General features: G+C 40.5%; 1 protein-coding gene across 1 annotated transcript in view; it reads left to right on the top strand.

Moving 5' to 3' along the window:
- The first annotated feature begins 5,536 nt into the window (after positions 1-5,536).
- LOC108902326 (polypeptide N-acetylgalactosaminyltransferase 18) overlaps positions 5,537-20,124 on the top strand; it is a 146,101-nt gene continuing 131,513 nt past the window's right edge. The window contains exon 1 of the mRNA XM_018704171.2: positions 5,537-6,242. Coding sequence (XP_018559687.1) covers positions 5,873-6,242 — 370 coding nt within the window. The 5' untranslated portion in view covers positions 5,537-5,872. The remainder of the gene's footprint in view (positions 6,243-20,124) is intronic.

The following is a 20,124-nucleotide window of genomic DNA, read 5'->3' as shown; positions in this document are numbered from 1 at the left end:
AACCAACAGTGTTTCATGGCCACTAACCCTCTGTTCATATAAAGTCAAAGTGGCACACTTTTTTGCCTCATCAGCTTGAAGCTTGCAGGTGTGTTTAGAGCTCTGACTGGACAGTTATTTCCTCATCTTCCCTGTTGCCATCCTATGGCTATGGTTAGTGATGTGTTTCCATGTGTTGTTTTTTGTAATTCCTCTTTTATCATAGACAATCAGGATATCATTAACTGTAATAATCAGCTTTTCCTGTTACTTTTACATACTGAGTGGAGTTGAAAAGAACTGTACATCCATTTGCTGGGGAAACTGATGATTGCAAGTGGTTACCACTCCACAGAATAAGGGGACATTTCTATCCATCCATTTTCGGCTGCTTATTAGGAGTTGGTTCACAGTGGCAGGAGGTTAGGCAAGGTAGTAAAAATGAACCCAGCCACCTTATGGAGGAACGTCATTTCGGCTGTTTGAATTTGTAATTTTATTCTTTCCGTCTTTACTCAAAGTTCATGACGACAGATGAGGTTTAGAACATATATCAACTGGTACATTGTAAGCTTTGTCTTCTGGCTTAGCTCCCTCATCACCACCAAGGTCCAGTGCAATGTTGTTGATGCTGCGCCAGCCACCTGTTGATCTCACTCATGAACAAGATACGTAGACTGCCTCCATAAAGTTTAAAACTTTCTCGTCCCCTGACAGGTTTCCAAGTGATGTTACCAGTGAGATGCATATAGAGCAAATGAGAGTGACTGAGAGTTTATATCATTATCCCAAGGACAGGAAAACTGTTAGAGTGCAGTTAGCTGCCCCAGTCATGGAATCAGAGCCCTAGGTTTTATGAAGGCATTTGTCAGACTCAGTTATAGATGCTTTGCTGCATCATGGCTCTGGGTGGGAAATGCATCATCTTGTTACACTTAACCATCTATCCATTATTTATAGTACTTGTCCTTTGAGGGTCACAGGGAGCTGGAGCTAAACGCAACCTGGACAGATTGTCAGTCTATCACAGGGCTGACAGAAAACACAGACAACATTCACTCTCACATTACAAACCTACAGGCAATTTGGAGCCAATTAGCAAATTAACCTAAACTGCATGTCTTCAGACAGTGGGAGGAAGCCAGAGTACCCACAGAGAACCCACGCAGGCACAGGGAGAACATGTAAAATAATTTGCATTAAATCCAATATCTGAGGTACCATCAGGGAAAACAGGAGCTGATAGCCTATTCGCTTAATCAGTCACATAAAGTATACTAACTATCAATTTGGAACCTTGATTAATAATTAATTTAATAACTACAACCAAAATTCAGTAGTAGTAAAAGCTGAAGAATTTGGAGTTCTGCAGCGCAGAGGTTGGCAATATTCACTTCTGTACAACATTAAACATCAGCACAATATTCAAAAGTGTTTATTTGACAAATAACAAAAATTCCAACACACATCTAACCCAATCTACAAACACTACAGGTATGTATGGGTGTGACTGCATGTGTCTGTGTGAAAACAGACAATTGCAAGATGGCTGATTTAAGATGATTGCTTTGTCTTAAGCCACATGTCTTAAATCCTTTAGTAGGCTCTCGCGTTACTTCCAGAGTTAAATCCAGTACAGGCCTCTGCTTCAGACAGGCCTTGTGGAGGTCAGCGAGCTTTGTTCTAGGGATGGTTATTTGAAGAAATGTTCTTGATCGATCATTGAGAAAATTAACGATCAATTATCGATTAATTGTTATTTTTTATCCTGAAAATGCCCATGTAGGAAATAGGCTACTAAAGAAAGCTTGTTTTTCCTCAATTAAATCTTTATTCCAAGAAGAAATTATGGTCTGATAACAGTCATCTTAAACAGAAAAAAGACATTAAAACTGAAATAACACAAAGCAAAACAAAAAAAAAATATGCAACATTCATAAAGGCAGTGAAGCGGCACAGTGGTGCAGTGGTTAGCACTGTCAGGTTCTGGGTTTGGGTTTTCTATGTGGAGTTTGCATGTTCTCCTAGTGCCTGTGCCCAGGTACTCCAGCTTCCTCCCACCATCCAAAGACATGCAGCTTAGGTTAGTTGGTGACTCGAAATTGCCTGTAGCTGTGAATGTGAGTGTGACTGGTTGTTTGTCTCTGTATATGTTGGCCCTGCGATTGACTGGCGATCTGTAAAGGGTGTATCCCACCTCTCACCCAATGTCAGCTCGGATAGGCTCCAGCCCCCCCGCGACAGTTAACGGATAAGTGGTATAGATAATGAATGGACGCATAAAGGCAGTGAAGCCTGAGGATCTGGTTCAGACCTAACAGACCTAACAGATTAACAGTGTAACCACAACTGGGAGTCTTTTAGTCACAATATAAAAGTTATCAATCATATCAAAGATGAATAAAACATGTGAATAAAGAATATAGAACATTAGACTATTTAGCACAGAGTGTAACCAAGACAGTAAAGTAACTCCAGCCTACTTATTTAGATTTTTTTAACTTGATATTTATTGAAAAAGATGAGCATGTCAGCGTGCTCAGGGGCAAGGCACGAATGCTCTCTTAATGATTACCTTTAATTTCTACGACAGCTTGAAGGTAGGCCTGTTAAATTTTAATTGTGCCACCTGCTGGTTGCTATTGCTTCAAGACACACTACACAATGTTGTTGATATGAATGTATCGATTAAATTCCACGTGATCAACAAAATTCTTAACAATCAATAATCATTCATCAATTAATTATGCCCATCCCTGCTCTGTTCCTCCGCTGAATGATGAGGAGAGCAACTAATGCTCTCTCTCGAAGAGCAGCAGAGAGGGCTCCTGCTCTTTTGATGAGCAGGGTAGAGAGACTGGTAGAATGGAGAACACCTCCTTTTTGTTGGCCTGGTGACATCACGGACCCTGGGCCATATAGAGACCAATTGTAGCTGGAGTTGTGGGATTTTACACCTGATGTGAAAAGGTGAAGGACCTTGAGAGACTGAGTTCCATGGTTCTCCTACGTCTGCCATTTGCTTTTGTTCTCCATTTTGAGTGGGCTGAGACCACATGCATATGGTGTGTTCCAGTTGTACTCAGAAGTTGGAAATTTTAACTGGAATGCCCCCTGAATTCCAACATGGAAAGTCGAAGAAAACCCAATGTTTGAAATGGTTCATGTTGATGGTTTAACATTTCTTTTTTTCTTGAACAGTTAAAGTTCTGAAGTGTTTACAATATAATGTTAATAACTGAGGTGTTCTTCAGGTGGAGTACATATTTATTTTGAAGTTGTCTATGCTCTGAAAGAGCAACTATAAAGTCTCTGTGAGCATCCACGTTTTTCCGACTTCTCAACCTCCGATGTAAGTGGAACGCACCAATAGTTACCTCTAAGCAGCAATTTTACTGGTTTCCACAGAGTTCCTTTATGTCTAAAAACTGAAAATGTACACATTTATCTTGAAAATGCAACTATTCTACCACCCTGCTGCTTGCACATTCCCTGATTGTTTGTAAACAGGACACGCATTAATTGAACAGACCCTGGTGCTGCTTACCATGACTCAACTCTCAAAAGTTACCCAGCAGCAAAAAAAATGTCCTCTGATACACAAGAATGATGTGACAATCTGGAGATCAGTTGTGCTTGTATAATCCCTTCTGAAAACAGAGTTGCTTTATATTCCAGTTGGAAGTGGACTACTCTGTTGTGCAGTGGTGTAGTGGCAACAGGAGAAAATAAATGAATCAGATATGAGTATGTAAATTACAGGCTTAAAGGCACAGAGTGTCTGTGTGATTAAGAATGTGTCCTTTTGTAATTATCTTGGGTAACACAGTCCTGTCATACATAGTCCTGCCGATGGTTGACTGATCAACAGTTGGTGGTGGAATGGACATAGAAATGTAGCAATGAAATGATGAAAATATCGGATGTTAACAATGTAGGCTAAAAATTCATCAGCTTTGCAAACGTTTTATGGGGAGGGAAATATGTTCAGCATGTTCATTAGGCCTCGATGATACAGCAGTGTGTTTTGGTGGGAAACAGTAAATAAAATTACAACTGTTTTTTTTTCTACATAAAAACTTTTATTAAACTAAACATAACTGCAATTTTCAGGCTTTTGAGAGGCAAGAAGGTATTCCATATATATAGGAACAGGCTGTCACATTGGATTTTAGTATGAACTAGATATTTTTGATTAAACTGAGCACTGAAGAATCTGTCTTTAATATCACATATGATTGCCTTGAAGCCTACTTGAAGTTCACTTCAACAACTGCGTGTATGTGTGAACAGATGACAAAGATTCAGTATCTTTAGGAAGTTTTAACATATTTTGTCCTCATATGCTGCACACTCACAATCAATTACTGTTTTTCTTCCTTTTTTGGCCAAAATGAGGGAGTGGAAAGATGGAAGTAAAACAGACAGATGGACAGACAGTCAGTCAGACAAGATTGAGAACAGCATAGAGCAGAGAGCCTTAATATTTCAGATCTAATGCATTATTTATAGCCTAGGCGAGTCGGCTGAATCTGCTAGAGTGCTCTTGGGTGAATGGAGAGTTTTCGATTCAGCACCACATGTGTGTAGCTGAGGGAGTGTGTGTGTGCGTGTGTGTGATTGGCAAAGCAGTGGATGAAAGACAAAGATGAAAGCGGCAGCCTAGAGGCTCTAACTGTGAGATCCATCTGTTGATGGTGTGAAGCTCTGAAGTTACTTTAGCTCTCAGGTAGGCACCCTTGGTGGCTGGTGATCAGAGGTGTGTGTGTGTGTGTGTGTGTGTGTGTGTATGAGAGAGAGAGAGAGTGTGTGTATTCATAAAAAATCCACAGGGCGGGGAAGTGATGCAAATGAGAGGCTTTTGGACAAACCACCTGCTAGCAGCAAAGTCATGAAGGCACACCTCTGATGATTTGGCTGGGCAGAGGAGCTGAAACTTATGTTTCACTTTTTCTAAGAGAGACACACTCCTCATACACACACACTCATACACACACACACATACATACACATACACACAGACACACACACACACACATATATATATATATATATATTTGGCTGAAAGAAACCTACAACAATCTCCCCCAGTATCTAAAAATATATATCAGTGTTGGTACATCTTGTATGTGCCAACTTATATTGCTCCATTAATATGATGATGGAATGTTAATGTTAATGTAAATTTTGACACAAAAGTGGACTGAGCTTACACCAATGTTATGGCAAGCATAAAAGGGTTAACGAAAATACGAAATAACAGATAATACGAAAGAGCCTGACCTTTTCACTGTCCCAAAAAAGCTCAGTCTAGCCTCCCTCCAGGCAACAGAACAGCATAACATGGCTTCCCCAGTCATTTCTCTTCAGCCCCCTCCAGGTGCTTTTGCCTACATCTGTTGTTGCACAATAGAATCTACAGTGTTTAAACACCACTCACAAAACGACACACACCTTCACACCACACTCAAACATAGACACTTGTAGTAAACATTACAAACCACACATGTACGTACATGTACACACCCAGGATAATCCAGTCTTAGCATGAGCGCACCTGTTTCATTTTTACTAAATCACCGCGCCTATCCGTCACTGTTTGGGTCGATGTACTTCAGCTTCCTGGCATTATCCCCCTCCCTCTCCACCCTCCGCTGTGTACTCCAGCTGTGAAGGGGCCGGCAGAGAGGAGCAGATCCCGCCTCCTCACCTCCTATTGGGCAGTATGAGGACTACAGGCTGGAGGGGGCGGCGGCGCTGATTGTGACAGCTTTGCAGCGGCTGAGCACAGCTTGACTCGCCGGGGACTCTCCTTCGTACTATGTTTATCAGAAATAATATCATTACAGCAGGCTGAAGCATTTTAAGCCTCCGGAGGATTTTGCAAGCGCAGATGCGAACTGACTGCACGGCATCGCATCACTGTGGTCACATTTGGATACATTGCTCCAGTGAATCTCCTCCTCAATCCACCTGCCTGTGTGCGTCGGGAACAAGAAGCCCATGGAGGGATGTCGCGATGCTGTGCACAAGGAGAACTAAAACTTTGGTGTCGACATGTGTGATCCTGAGCGGCATGACCAACATTGTTTGTCTCTTGTACGTCGGCTGGATCACGAGCTATGTGGCTAACGGCGGTCCCAAAGTTGCGGAGAGCGGCGGCGAGGCGGAGAGAAAGTTGGAGGAGGACAGTAAAGGAGAAACCCAGAGGATTATCGAGAGGCTGGACCGGCTGGAGAGCGTCGTCAACCAGCACATTAAAGGTCAGCACAGCCCGGTGTTCCTCTGGTGAAAGTTCAGAATCTGTCTTTTTCAAGTACAGATGTCTGAACCAGACTCCAGAGAGAAGTGTGATCAATTTGAATTTACTATAAACTGACTGCAGATCACTAACACCTTGCAGGTAGCTCCCCGTAGGAATGTTACCAGGAATGTTTCTTTTATTTATTTATTTTTCAGTTTTATATGATTGGAAATGGGTGATCAGTACACCCCCAGTGGCCACAGAGAAAGGTTCCTCATTCAGCAGATCAATGTAAAGACAGTATGAACAATGTATACATTCTGCACAGAGAAGGTCAAACATCCAAATTCAGTAACAGTAAGCAAATAACATTTTTGCAGGGTCCTATTAAATGAATTAGTAAAGTAGAAGATAGATATAATTAAGTCCCTTTTACATTCAACAGAAATTTTATAATGACTTCTCACAGTTTAACAATGTTTTGTCCAACCAGCAGTTGAATAGCCATTGATATTTAGTTTAAAATCAGAGGGGACTGATAAAAAAAAATGGCATTGGCATTTTACCCATCAATCTGTCTGTGTGTGTGGTATGTGTGTAAAAAGTTGTATACAGCTTTTTTGTGGCTTTCGAAGGAGCTGTGCAAAATTAATTAACTGCATCAAGTGATGTCATTCCAGTCACCCCTGGGTGGGGCTGAAGACTACAAGCTTTAACCAAACGCTGGGGAATGGAATTAGAAAGAAATGAGCTTACCATGCCTCTGTAGCCCACTCCTCATCCCTGCTTGAGGCCAGAGGCTTATGGCTACATTAGTTCCTTTTTTGTGCAACACCCCTGAATCTCTGAGTGAGCTCCCTGGTCAAATGGCATTGTGGGTAATGAAGAACATTTTTACTGTGTGGAATAAAAAAAGCACTTAAATGTTCCAAGAGACAAAACTTTCTGTAAGGGTAGCACTGCTGGTCATTATGGACTGTGAAAATGTGTTTCTCATAATGCTAAATGAATGAGTGGTGTCCAAAGTGAGTACAGCATCAAATCCACTGACACTTAGTGTCCCATTTCAGTGTAGCCTACTATTTGTATTTGTATCATCACCCCATTTATAGTCTCTCTGGCTAACTCTTTAAGTCCAACCTAAATTCAGAAATCAGATTAGGTCATTTGTCTAACTACACTATTCAGGTCAGAGCTGGATAAACTTTTTCATGTCAATCACATTATGACATTTACATTACATGACATTCCCTTCAAAACACCAAATAGTACTCCTGCTGGTCTGTTTCTAGTCAATGGGAGAGGACAGTTTCATCTGTAAAATGTTTTGGTGATACACATATAGGACTAATAGTATTCCGCCTGGGTCCTCCATATTTAAATTATGCTTCTCAAAATGGTATATCAGCAAGTCAACACATTAAAAAGTGGGACAAACTCTTCCTTTATCCACGGCTAAATGGGACAGTACATGATCCACTAACTGAATGTAGGATTTAGCGAGAAATGTGCACTCTGTTGCAGCACAGAGATGATTAACACTGGAGTGCTCCTCAGCAAGCGCTCTTCTCTAATGCCTGATAGACAGCTAAAGAATGTGGTCCCTTGGAAAGATAAGGGCTGTAATTTATCAGACATCTCTGAGAAAGACTGCTGATCCAAGATTAATTTTCAGTTTCAAATAAGCTTGTTGACAACGTTCTGTTAATCAGAGAGGCTGAATTAATACTGTTGATCACATTTACAGTGTAGGGGTTTTTCTTTGTGCAGAAAAAGACACATAATTTGAACAGAACAAACCATGAAACATACCTTTCTTGTTATTTTTGCCCTGTGTTGTGTATTCAATATCCAAACCCTGTTAAAATACACACTGTAAATAGTGAAAGTGAATCCAATTTCAAATGACAGTAACTGTCAGACCTCAGATGAGTAATAAGGTGCTGGACAGAATTCAACAAGCAATGCTTCAACAATAATTATAAGCTGACTGTTTTTAATATATGCAAATGAATGGACATTGCATTCAGCAAACAGTGATTTTCATTTACTGGTGCCAGTCTGTTATTTGTGTAGACTGGTTGAGCCAGTTCATTCTTTAAAACACTACCTGCATTCTTTCTGCTCAGGTAATTAGGGGGCAAAAATCTATAAATCCAACAGTGAAAAAAGCCAGCTGTTAGGTCAGAGTGGCAGTTTACAACAGGGGGCAGTGTTTCCAAACTGCATTGTTAAGGGACTGTTAAGTCGTATTGTCCTAGTGATTTAGCATCAGTTTGTTACTAGTGGGAAAAGATGAACAGATGACCACAACTTCTTCATTGTGGTTAAGAATGAGATGCAAATCTAAGAAGATGAAAACTTTTCCACACACCTGTATGTGTTGATTTACACTAACATCAGCATTTTCTGATGCAGCACTTTAGATTCTCTTAACTGTTCAGAGTGCAGTACCTTTTTGTCCAGAGAGATGCTGGTATGACACAAAGTGCACTCATCATTAACATGGGGAATGGCAGACTTATGGTGTACTGAACTGTTCAGACGTGCTAATGGAATCTACATAGGCTCCGGGGTTACAGCGGGTGAGTAAATTTAGCCTTCATAGTGCTTGGCACACTCCTCTCCTACACTTCAGTCGGTCCTCGGTGCTGGTGCCAGATTACATTATCAGCCAGGGGCTGATGTGTTTATGTGTTTATGCTTTGTCACTGATACAAAAAGACCAGACTGCAGAGATGACCTGCAGGTTTGAATGAGGATAATTCAATGCTAAGAAAGGAGTAGAGAAAATATAAACTGTATTTGGATTAACAACAACAAAAAAAAATTAAGTGACAGTACTTTCACTGGCATTGAAGTGGAGGCTAAAGCACTAAATGTTCCTGTACACAGTGACGTTGTCATAATTCAGTGCATTAATTCCATCTTGTATCATAATGACCTCAGACCACAGACCTTAGTTTTGGCTCTCCGATCTTGACTTTGCAAGATCGTTACAGCAGGAAGTGTTAAATATGAATTAAATGATATGACATTGTAAAATAAATACTCAGTGCAGGATATATAATGTAAAAGATCTAATAAATGTGATCATTCTGTTTTTTTTATCTGAGCTAATGATACTTTAATTTCTTAATGTAACTTTTCATATTTGTGGAGTAGTCAACGGTTGCCACCCCTTCAACTTCCAGTCAGTCACATATCTTCATATCTGTCAACCAACAACTTCTGCCTAACTAGCTAGCTCTTGTTGGTTACAACAACTATAAGGAAAGACACTGTGTTTTTGTCCTTGATGTAGTTGTTTGTCTTTTTCTGAGGAACAACTGATGCTGAGTAATTGATCTCACAGACTTACTTAGGACACTAGCTCAGTTGGTTATCATGTTTTTACTGTTTATTTGCAGCAATAGCTAATAGGTTGATTCAGAATTGCCATGTTGGCTTGAAAAATAATATGACTCTGATTATAGCAATTATAGCTGAGACTGCTGTTTTACACGTCATGCCTCTGATTCTGCAGTGCCAGGTAAGTAGGTAGGTGCCAGGTAAGGATAGAATATAATCAAATGCACTTTTACTCAAAGTCAAGGAATATCTCCTCCATAGTCTGCTTGATGCCCCTTCTGCGTCTGTGCTGAAAACAATCTGGTGCCTCTACAGAGTCCTGTCTCTAGAATCAGGATATAAATGAAGTGAATAGCAATCATGATGTTCATGCTTGTGCACAGGAGGTGAGAGGGTATAAAGAGGGCAGTGGGAGTGACAAAGAGGGAAATTCTGGTGCATGCTAACGCTACAGAGCAGAAACGGGGTAATGACAGATAAACAGAGGGGAAATGGACAGAGGAATATACAGTTTAAAATAAAGGCTATGACAGAGCCAGTAGGGCAGTATTGTTTTGTCCTGTTAGTTAGATGTGGAGGAGAGTTGTTAGTATTACTGTCTGCAGCTACTGTGCTAGCTCTGAGAAAGTGTTTCAAAGTGCTTCACACTACAGATCACATTCACCCCATTCATACAGCACCTCTATACAGTAGTGCTTTCTAGCACAGACACACACATTTGCACACAGATGACAAACATCTTCGGCATGCGGACTGGAGGAGCCAGGTATCGAACTACCGACCTTCCGATTGCTGGGCAACTGCGCTACCTCCTGAGCCACAGGCGCCCCCAATCTACAGGCCTGTCTTCGGTCATTGTAGTTCTGATAAATATTCTTAGTAGTTTTTACTCCATTACTTTTGCAGATGCTGTTTGTGTGCTTGTCTTTCATTTGATGATGTTTTATATTAAATCTTTTTCGCTTCAAAAAGGGATCGTACTCAATTATGTTATTTTGCCAGGGTGCCCTGAAAGGTTGTAAAGTCAGTTCAGTTCCTGCTGTTAATTTTATTATCACATCAGAACATGAGACAGAAGATGGACAGAAATTCATTTGGTGGGCCTGGGCAGACTCTTGAAAACTGCCAGAATGCTATTTGACATTTTGAGATCCTAATCATCTATGACACAGGCAATTCTCAACAGTTTTACAATATAGGAATACGATTTTGCAAAGGTAACTTCCAAAACAATGTCTTATATTTAGGCAAATGCTGTGTTTTGCCATTGTTGTGGTTCTAGCTAGCATTAGCAGCTAGTGAAATTTGGAAGCAGTTGTTGAGCTTGCTAAAAGAGGCTGAGGAAAGGTGATTAGCTGAAAGATGAAAGAGCGGTAACCAATGTTCCCTCTAAGCTGCACGCCTGTGCAATCGCGCACTGTTCCCGGTTTGTCCGTGCACGGCAAAACTATGTAGCGCATAAAACACATACAGTGTGTGACAGTGTGCACATCTGATGTTGCTCACAGTGGTCCAAGGAGTTTGTGTGTATGCTCAGACACATGAAAAATTAGGGGGAACACTGGCGGTAACCATTGTCTGGAAGAGTGACATGTAATATATAAAATAAAATTGTAATGGGGGAAAACTCTATAAAAAGGCATTTTGGAAAAAAAAAAAATCAATGATGAAATGGTAACGAACTACATTAAAATCTGTCATTATGAAAACCAAAATAAGAAGTAATTCAAAATTTAATTATTTCTTAAAATTGAACAATTTATTGGTTGATTTATATATTTTAGTCTGTGCTCATGACTTTTCATTTTATTTTATTTATTAATAGTGAAGACAAGGACTAAATATATAATAATTTCAAAATTCAGTTTTAGGGTGGATTTTCTCTTTTGTTAGCACAGCAGTCATGAGAAGTTCTGGCTCTGGTGAATGTATCAGGTGGCTCCTCTGGCGGGTGCCATGTTACACTGCTGGCTATGCTGAGGCAGACGCTCAGTGAGGAAGGGATTCAGGTCATGAAAGGGTGCTTTAACACATTTGTTTGCAGCCGTTCATTGTACTCCAGGGCTGCTTAGATGTGAGATACACACAATTAAGAGCATGAGAATAATTATTTCTAAGACACAAAATAGATTCTTGGCCACAATTGTTCCATTCTTTCAGTGGATCTTTAGAGGGTCTGTCAAATAACACGCAATGATGTGTTTTGATCTGTTCTGCACTGTTTGGTTTCTATCCTTCTAGTCTTATTTTTAGTAGTCTCTTTATGAGTCAATGGAAGTTGATCCCTGTTGGCAGTCTGCTGAAGAGGAGTGTGCAGTATAGAGTTTGGACCTCTAAGTGTGTGTGTGTGTGTGTGTGTGTGTGTGTGTGTGTGTGTCACGGTGTACGCTGCGTGTCTGGTGTGTCATCAAAGATGCATGGCAGTGGTGTGAGATGTGATGTAGGTGTCATTGCCTGCCTATAGAGCCTGTCTATATTTGCGTGAAGAATGTAGTCACTGTAATCACCCTGACATCAGTCAGTTCAGGCTGCAGTGACAGTGTAACACACAAGTATACAGAGGGACATTTGTACAGAGAAATCCATCTTTTTTTGGCTCTGTGCTCTGAATTTTCTGCTGGTAGTTGCACTCTTAGATGCCTGACTATAATCCAAAATAATTCAATTTAGAGGACAAGCAATGGAAGAAACAATATAGTGAGATGGGTGAATAATCAGAATTACTAGCTCATCCCCAGAGGTAAAGGGGTTGCATATTAAATGAGGACTGACTTCTGCTCTTATCTTCTTGGGAATCTTAAAGACCTCCCATCCCTTGCTAGCACCTGCACTTTCACACCACTCAAATTCATGGAAAAGTGCCAGGGAGGTTGTGATCATTTAGTGATGGATTCACATCTGTACTCTTGTTTTTGTCTGTCAGGTGGAGGAGGTGTCACACTCACTATAACCAAAGTGTCATTTTCTTCAGATTAAAGCCAGTGACTTTGCACCTTCTCCATACAGTTGCTCTGATCCATGACAGCAGTCATTATTAAGTTATGTTTCTGGGGAATTCACACCCATTACTGGATACAGGAAATCTGTAAGATGGGATCCAAAATGCTCTTGCCTCATTTGCCCAGAACCGCTATGTTCTTTTTTTTTTCTTCTTTCCTGGACATAAATAAAGTGAGCTGTTACATTCAACTAACTAAAAGATCCCAGAAGAAGAAACCGCCATGCTGTACAAATTCCTTATATGTATCCCTGTTTCATTTCTACCGTTTCTGTCCAAATAAGAAAAAAAAGTGACTGTTTGTGATACAATTTGCACACACAAGGAAACAACAATACAGTTTTAGTGTTCTCTGTATTTTACTTTTGCACGACTCTGATCTTTACACCATAAACCAATCATCCACAACATTACAGCGTTAAAAGCAGTTACTGATTTTAGTGTTGTGGCTCACTGGCTGACATTAACTTTGTGTTAATGTCAACAGATGTCATGTTGTTCATCCTAGCATGGATTATAGTGGATTATAGTGGATTATAGTGGCAGCTACTATCTTACTGCATGAAGCTTGTGTTTGACCAAAGTTCAGCACAGATTCCACTCTAGTACTTCCTGTGCCATTGAAAAATAATATCCCCAGAGCAGGGGCCTCTTGGCACAAATGTTTGAACCACTGTGGTTCCTCTGGTGAAACTGCAGGTAAAGTTCTAGAGCTCCTAAGTACTAAAAGTCCACAGAGATACCTACCAGACTGAGTGGGAGCACTGCAAGAGAATGAAATTCCCTTCCTGAATAAGACACAGGATGGATCAAGCCACTTGTTACATTAGTATTACTTTCATCAGCCAGGAGGCTTAACTGTGATTATTACTGTCTCTTACAATGCTGTACTGTAAATGCAGCCTGTCCCAAAGCAAGAAATACAAGATAAAAGACACAAACAGGCGTTTGTGTTTCTGTTGCACTGAAAGCAGCTCTGTAGACTTTGTGCAGGTTGATTTTCCAAGGATGTAGCTCAGAAGTTGTAGCACCTTGTTGAAATGAAACTCTTTTGGCTGAAATGATGTATGGAAGCAGCAGCTGGATGCTCTTTTATGACTTACTGTTATGGAAGGTACGTCACACAAGGATGACATGACACTGTAAGCACAGTGTCTGTGTAGGAAACTCTGACCTTGACAACCTTGAAATTCAGTTCATCACCAGACATTCAAAAAAAAAAAAAAACAGCACCAGTTATTTAATCATTTGAGATACTGTATTGTTAATTTAAATCTGATCACCAGAGACTAACTACACTTGGGACGAACTTTCATTTGACATTAGGACAGCCTATTATCTGTTATTTGGCCCTAAGAACGAAACTATTCCTTCTTGTTTTGTTAAGTATTCCTCAGAGATTTTTTTGATTATTTGTTTTAAATGTCAAGAAACTGCTTGTATTATCTCTAATTGTATACACAGTACCATAGTTTTGGGGTTACAAGATTTGGTCTTGGATAGAAAATTATCTGAAACTTCAGTGGGAGTCCACACACACAGCCTTTTGGTGTTTTGGCTCTGCAGGCACATTCTGTACCCCTACACAAGGATTATCCATGTAAAATATGCATCATATTTATCAAGATATGAATGCAGCTGACACAACACTGATACCACCATTCCTCAGATGCTTTTACCTTATTTGTCTCATCTCTTAATAGCTCATCAAAACTCATTTGCTTTCTTCACTTTCAGTTCAGATTGTGACAAAGCCCATTTCAAGTGACAGATGTCCAGACAGATAGCTGAGATTAGTCTTGTTTTACCCACTCTGTGTGCACCTGCAAGCTAACCATTATTAAGTTGTGTAAAAAGCTTCAAATACAGCTTTCTTTCTTTTTTTGCTTCTTTCATCTTCTTTTTTAATTCATTTATTTATTTTTTGCATAGGGTGTTAATTTTGTTACCAAAATGCTATGACAAGTAGTGAATATAAAGTATATTAATAAGAAGTTTAAGATTTTTTCAGAATACAACTGTGTTACAATGTTCATCAATGAATAAGAACTCAGCAATAATGTAAAAGACCTATAAAGCAGCCAGTGCTCCCTACAGCCTGAAATGACCTAAGAACGTGATGTAGCTGCTTGACCAAATATGTTCAGAACATTAACATTTCTAGAGGAAAAAAGTTACAGAAATATGGACTAAATTATTATAAATCTACACTCATCTGAAATTTTGACAAGAAGCATAGCTTGGACAAACCACAAAACATGCATTACTGTGATCAGCTATCTGTAAGCTTATAAGCTACTGGAAAGAATGAGTGCAGACTTAATGTTGACTGTTAGTAAACCATCTTCCTCTCCCTCTAGCATTCTCTGTATGTTTGCTAAAGTTTTGCACTGATGTTAGCTTTTTGTCTCATGTAAAACCAGTGAACTATATTGAATAAGTGAGTGATGGTGACATTTGTTGACTTGGAAAACATAGCATGACAAAAACTACATCTAATTTTACTGACACAACTAGACTAAATGTCTACAGATGGAAGCACAGGTGGGTTCACCTGCTGGGCATCTTTGTCTGATGCACCAATGACTGTCATTGTGCTGTCAGCCAGGAGTTATCCTGTTTTTCTGCTTAAATCCTGGAACATCTCGAGGTTGTGAAGCAGCGGTAAGGATGTCTTCCTACCAGCCCCTGTAGCTGGCCCCAGCATCCTTGTTTTCCCCACACCTTGGCCTTTCTTTGGAGCCAGAGCCTCAAGCACCCTTGTTCTGCCTGCTCTGCCAGGTCTTTGGGGATCACAGGCTCCAAGCTGAGACGGCTCACAGAGACTTGAGGAACTGCTGGGTGGATTTTCCTGCAACCAACATCCACCAGACAGATGAACCTCCACTGTGACTGTGAGCACACAGCTCACAGCTCTGTGTGCATTTGTGCTTTTCTTTCTAAGACAGCCTTCATTCCATCTTCCCATAGAACAGGACTTAATGGACTTAATCCCCACCACAAAGACAACTCCTGCAAACAGATATAGGAGACATGGCAAATGCGCGCGCACACACACACACACACCTCTCTTCCAAATCCCAAATGCAGCAAAGTGCAGGCTGCTAATTCAGCCTTTCCTCCATACAGGTCTAGGGCTGGGTACCGAACTTCAGTTCTTTTACGGCACCATCCGAAAAGCTTTGATACAACCCGAATCGAAACATGCCTTGTTTTTCGGTGCCAGGTTTCAATACCAAGGAATTAATCACGTGATCATGATCTGACGATGTTGCCGGTGATTGTCTGTCACGTTACACGTGGTGGAGACATGCAGAAAAAATACCTACGTGGTTACGCCCACAGACACGGTTCACATGTATCTGTGTTGTGAACTACAGTGTGTGTGTGTGTGTGTGTGTGTGTGTGTGTCAAAGCGGTTAAAATGCGACCTAGGTCAAAAGTGTGTCTCCATTTTAGCAAGGTTGATGCCAATAGTGCGTGATGCAATATTTGAGGCAACACGACCAATTTGATGAAGCACTTGAACGAGCACAGAAACAATTTAAGAGCAGAAAGTTGCTCCATGTTCAACTGCATGAAGACTTAGAGGTCCTCAGTCTGCAGCAGTGAGCATCAGACACTGACTTGTCACTTGTTCTTTTTCACTGAAAATTATTAATTGTAAATTTTTTGTTAGAAAACTGCTTTGAGTGGAAAAATGCCAAAGCTGAAAAGTATCGTTCAGGAACCGGTATCGAAGTCAAAGTATCGGTACCAGTATCAAAAAGCTTTGAATGATACCCACTCCTATACATGTCTTATCCCATAAGGAGCATATGAGGAGGTCTGTGTATGTGTTGTATGCTCATGTGTGCCTTTGTGCAACTGCGTGTTTGTTCTTGTTCTTGTCCTTGTTCCGTCTTCCAGTCTTTGCCTACTTGTATACTTCAATCATTTGCAGGAGTCAGTGGTTGACATGACACACACAATGTGTCCAACATGTAATCTAACATTTCGTGAAAATGTCACTGTCACTCATTGTCTTCTAAATCCAACAGTGTATTTCTGTGAGGCTGCATTATGACACCCCGGGGGAGGGCTTCCTCTGAGCTGTCCCAAAGCTAAATTCCTCCAGCAAGGCTTTGGGAGGACTATCACAGGCTGTAAGCCTCATGAAGTTGTCATCTAGGGGCTGCAGGAAATTCCTGACACATTTGATGTCAGGTCTCTACTTTAAGTTTCTCAAGCAGCGGATTGGCCACAGAAAAATAAATATGGATGCCCAAATTGTAGCAGCAAATCCCTCCTTTTATAACAAGTATTTTTCTATGAAAATGTGTAATAACCAAAAACAGGACCCTTCTTCTCTTTTAATAAAATAGATCTGTTCACTATAAAGAGCCACATTCTGATATATTGAGCTTTACATTTTTCACATTCTATAGAAGAAAACTGAAAGAACATTAAATTCCTGTTTGTATACATTAAAACAGGATATTGCATTTTATACATACTGTGTAAACCTGAGCATTTTATCTTGAAGTGACATGGCTTACACATAACATGCAACTTGTCAGTTGACCTGTCCTTTCTCCAAAATCCAAAATGTTTCCAGACCGTTGATTTATTCACCAGAGGAGAGACAGTATCTTCACTGACTTCTTTCTAGCTGCTCTCCTAAATTTCAAAATAAAAGCGCGTCTTACAGATGATTATATTGTGAAGGATTGTGATGTTATACATTTTGTTAGTATTGGGTTAGTGAGGAAACACTGTTAAGTTGAAGTCCTGTCATTCCAGGATTAATGAACATGTCTCCAGCTTAGACATGGTGAAGTCTGTCATGTCAGCCATCGTCTGGGAGTCCGGTTATGGAGACAGTCTTTGGGTCTTTCCACAGAAAAGAGGCTGAAAGTGAGTTGATGTAGGTAGTTTGGGGTTTTTGTTATTTTTGGCTGTGGCCCACAGTTGCCTGTTACTGCGCTTAATAAAAGTTGTGATGAAACCAGCTGACGTCTCTGCGCCTGCCCTGCGAGGGACATTACAATATGTATGACGACTTACTGATGTTTTCATTTTGGATCGATACTATTGGATTGTTGATCACTGAATCCATGTAGATCAATGTATTGTTACACCTCTGCTCTCATCAGCCCCCACATTCTTCAGCAGCAACAGGCAGCTGTTGTTAGCAAAAACAAACACACACACAGAAAGCTCTGCCTGTGTTCGTACCTGCCCAGCACCAAACAGCAGATGGACAATTAACCACCTGGTGGAACAACACGGTACATTCAACAGCTAAAGGGCAAAGTATTTTCAGGAGTTGGTCAAGACAAAAACAGAGCTAAAAGGGGAAAAGATGTTACACTCTAGATCTAGGGCTGAATGATTTTGGGAAAAAATCTAATGGCATTTCTTCTGACAGATACTGCGATTTGACTTGCAGTATAATTCTGAAAGTCAAGCTTCAGTCCAGAATTCACTATATAAATGTAAGATGTGATGGAGCATTACCATTAAGAGATAATTGAAATATGAATTGCTCTATGTACTAATCCAAGGATGAGAATGAAAATAGACAAATCCAAAATGTATTTATTCCAACAAAAAATGCACCATAGAACAATTCTCACAGAACATTAGTAGCAGTACGTTCTCTTTCCTTCTCTGCAGTAACTTTCCATCGGTCATTCTGCTGCCTGAGGTGATTTTTCAGATGCTGATAGATTGAGAGGGAATGACAGGAGAGTGACAGGCACACAGAGAGCCGGTAGAGACAGACACAGCTGATACAAATACAAATACAAACCTAACCTAATGTTAGTTAGTTCATTCCACCTCTCTAGCTCTCTTTTTCTCTTCTGTCTCTCGCTCCTTCTCACCTCAACTGGGTATTCTGCAACTTTATAATATCAGCAGCAATAATTTTCCTGCGGCGGCCGCCGCTACATAATATGTCTGACGGAAACACTGCAGACTTGTTGGCGTCTCAGTCACAGCTCAGTTATCTCTCTCCTGCCAGCCTGTTGACACTGTTAGCCCCTTTTAACTCATCATGACACTCATCATGGTAGTTTGAGCTTTAGCTGTGGCAGAGCGACTCGCTCTGCCTGCATCCTGCTGTCGCTTTGCCATCTGTTTTCATCAAGTATCTAACTCCACAGTTAGTTTTGTTGTTTGTCATTTCATGACAAGTTTACAGTCTGTCGCTCTGTTGCTCCTGCAGTGCTCTGTCTATGAACTGTGAGGCAGCTAAAAAAAGTGTAATGACGTGTCCGCTGTCCATTTGATTAAACGATTGCGGTTCAATTTGGATAAATTGTTCAGCCGCACTCTAATGTGTCATTTGTGGACAAGATACAAATTAATTCTGACAAATCTGAATACATGTTCTTCGTCATTTGTTAAAACATTTTACTGAATGTCCTGAAAACGTGTATTTCAGCAAAATACCAGCTTCCCGTTCTTGGGGAGGACCATCAGACACAGTCAGATTTCCCTCAACACAGCGAGTCATGGCGAATGCAGGCAACTTTCTGAACTCTAACTATTATTGTCATGCCTATGGAAACTTCAGTTATATGGATACAGATAAAGATATAGAGTTACAATGACGCAAGCACCTGTGCTGGTCTGTGCTTGTTGTTTTTTCGTGGATGATGCAGAGATCTGTACATCGGATAGCTCTGGTTAAAGGCTTTTATTTCCTCCTCAAACTACTAATAAATAGGGTCACCAAGCATGTGATCACGTACAAGGAATGTGACTCTGTTTTATGTTTCTCTCAAAGAACCTAAACATAAATACAGTAGAGATGCAGCCTGAACAGACTTGGATGGAAACTGCAACTTGACTGGAGGAGGCATACAACTGCGAGGTGGTAATGGTGGTCTGAATAACTGAATGACAGGGTACATTTATCAGCAGCAGCAGAGGTGCCAGGAGGTGGTTGAGGTGGACGGTGGGCATGTAAAGCACATGACTGTCACACCAGACACTGGGGTTCACATCTGTCTCACTGCTGCTTAGGTTTAGGGAACGAAAGCAATTTAGAGGGATGTTTGGAATCCCCTGCTTAGCCTGTTGCCATCGCGACCCGACCCTGGAGAAGCGGAAGAGACAGAGAGACTGATATTTTTCTTTTATTATTTAATATTGATGGACCCTTAAAACTGTCATTAGCCAAAAAAAATAGTTCCCAATTTCTCAGACTCACCTAGCTTAAACTGATGCAGTCTATTATAAAAGCCCTGCCTGAAGGTTCCATTATTATTATTATTATTTTTTTTTTAGAGAGGCATTGAATTCATTTTATGGTCATTTTTGAATCTTCAGTTTGTGGTTCTGTTGAATTGCGTTGTGTAACACAAAGAGGTTCTTCTGTCTTGTCCTCTCTGAATGGGCCACTGTGTTAGACTGCAGCTGTTTTAGCCATACTTATTCTTTCATGATCACATAATATTTACCAGGTGCTAAGGAAGGAGAAGCCAGTGTGCTCTGGTCCAAAATGGAGGATGAGGGAGTAAAATGTCTCTGTGAGAGGGTCTGATTCTGAACTCTCCAGTTT

This window comes from Lates calcarifer, linkage group LG10, assembly GCF_001640805.2.
Source record: "Lates calcarifer isolate ASB-BC8 linkage group LG10, TLL_Latcal_v3, whole genome shotgun sequence".
NCBI classification, from domain to species: Eukaryota; Metazoa; Chordata; class Actinopteri; family Centropomidae; genus Lates; species Lates calcarifer.
Note: the sequence above shows the minus strand (reverse complement) of the source record. Positions and strands in the feature narration are given on the sequence as shown.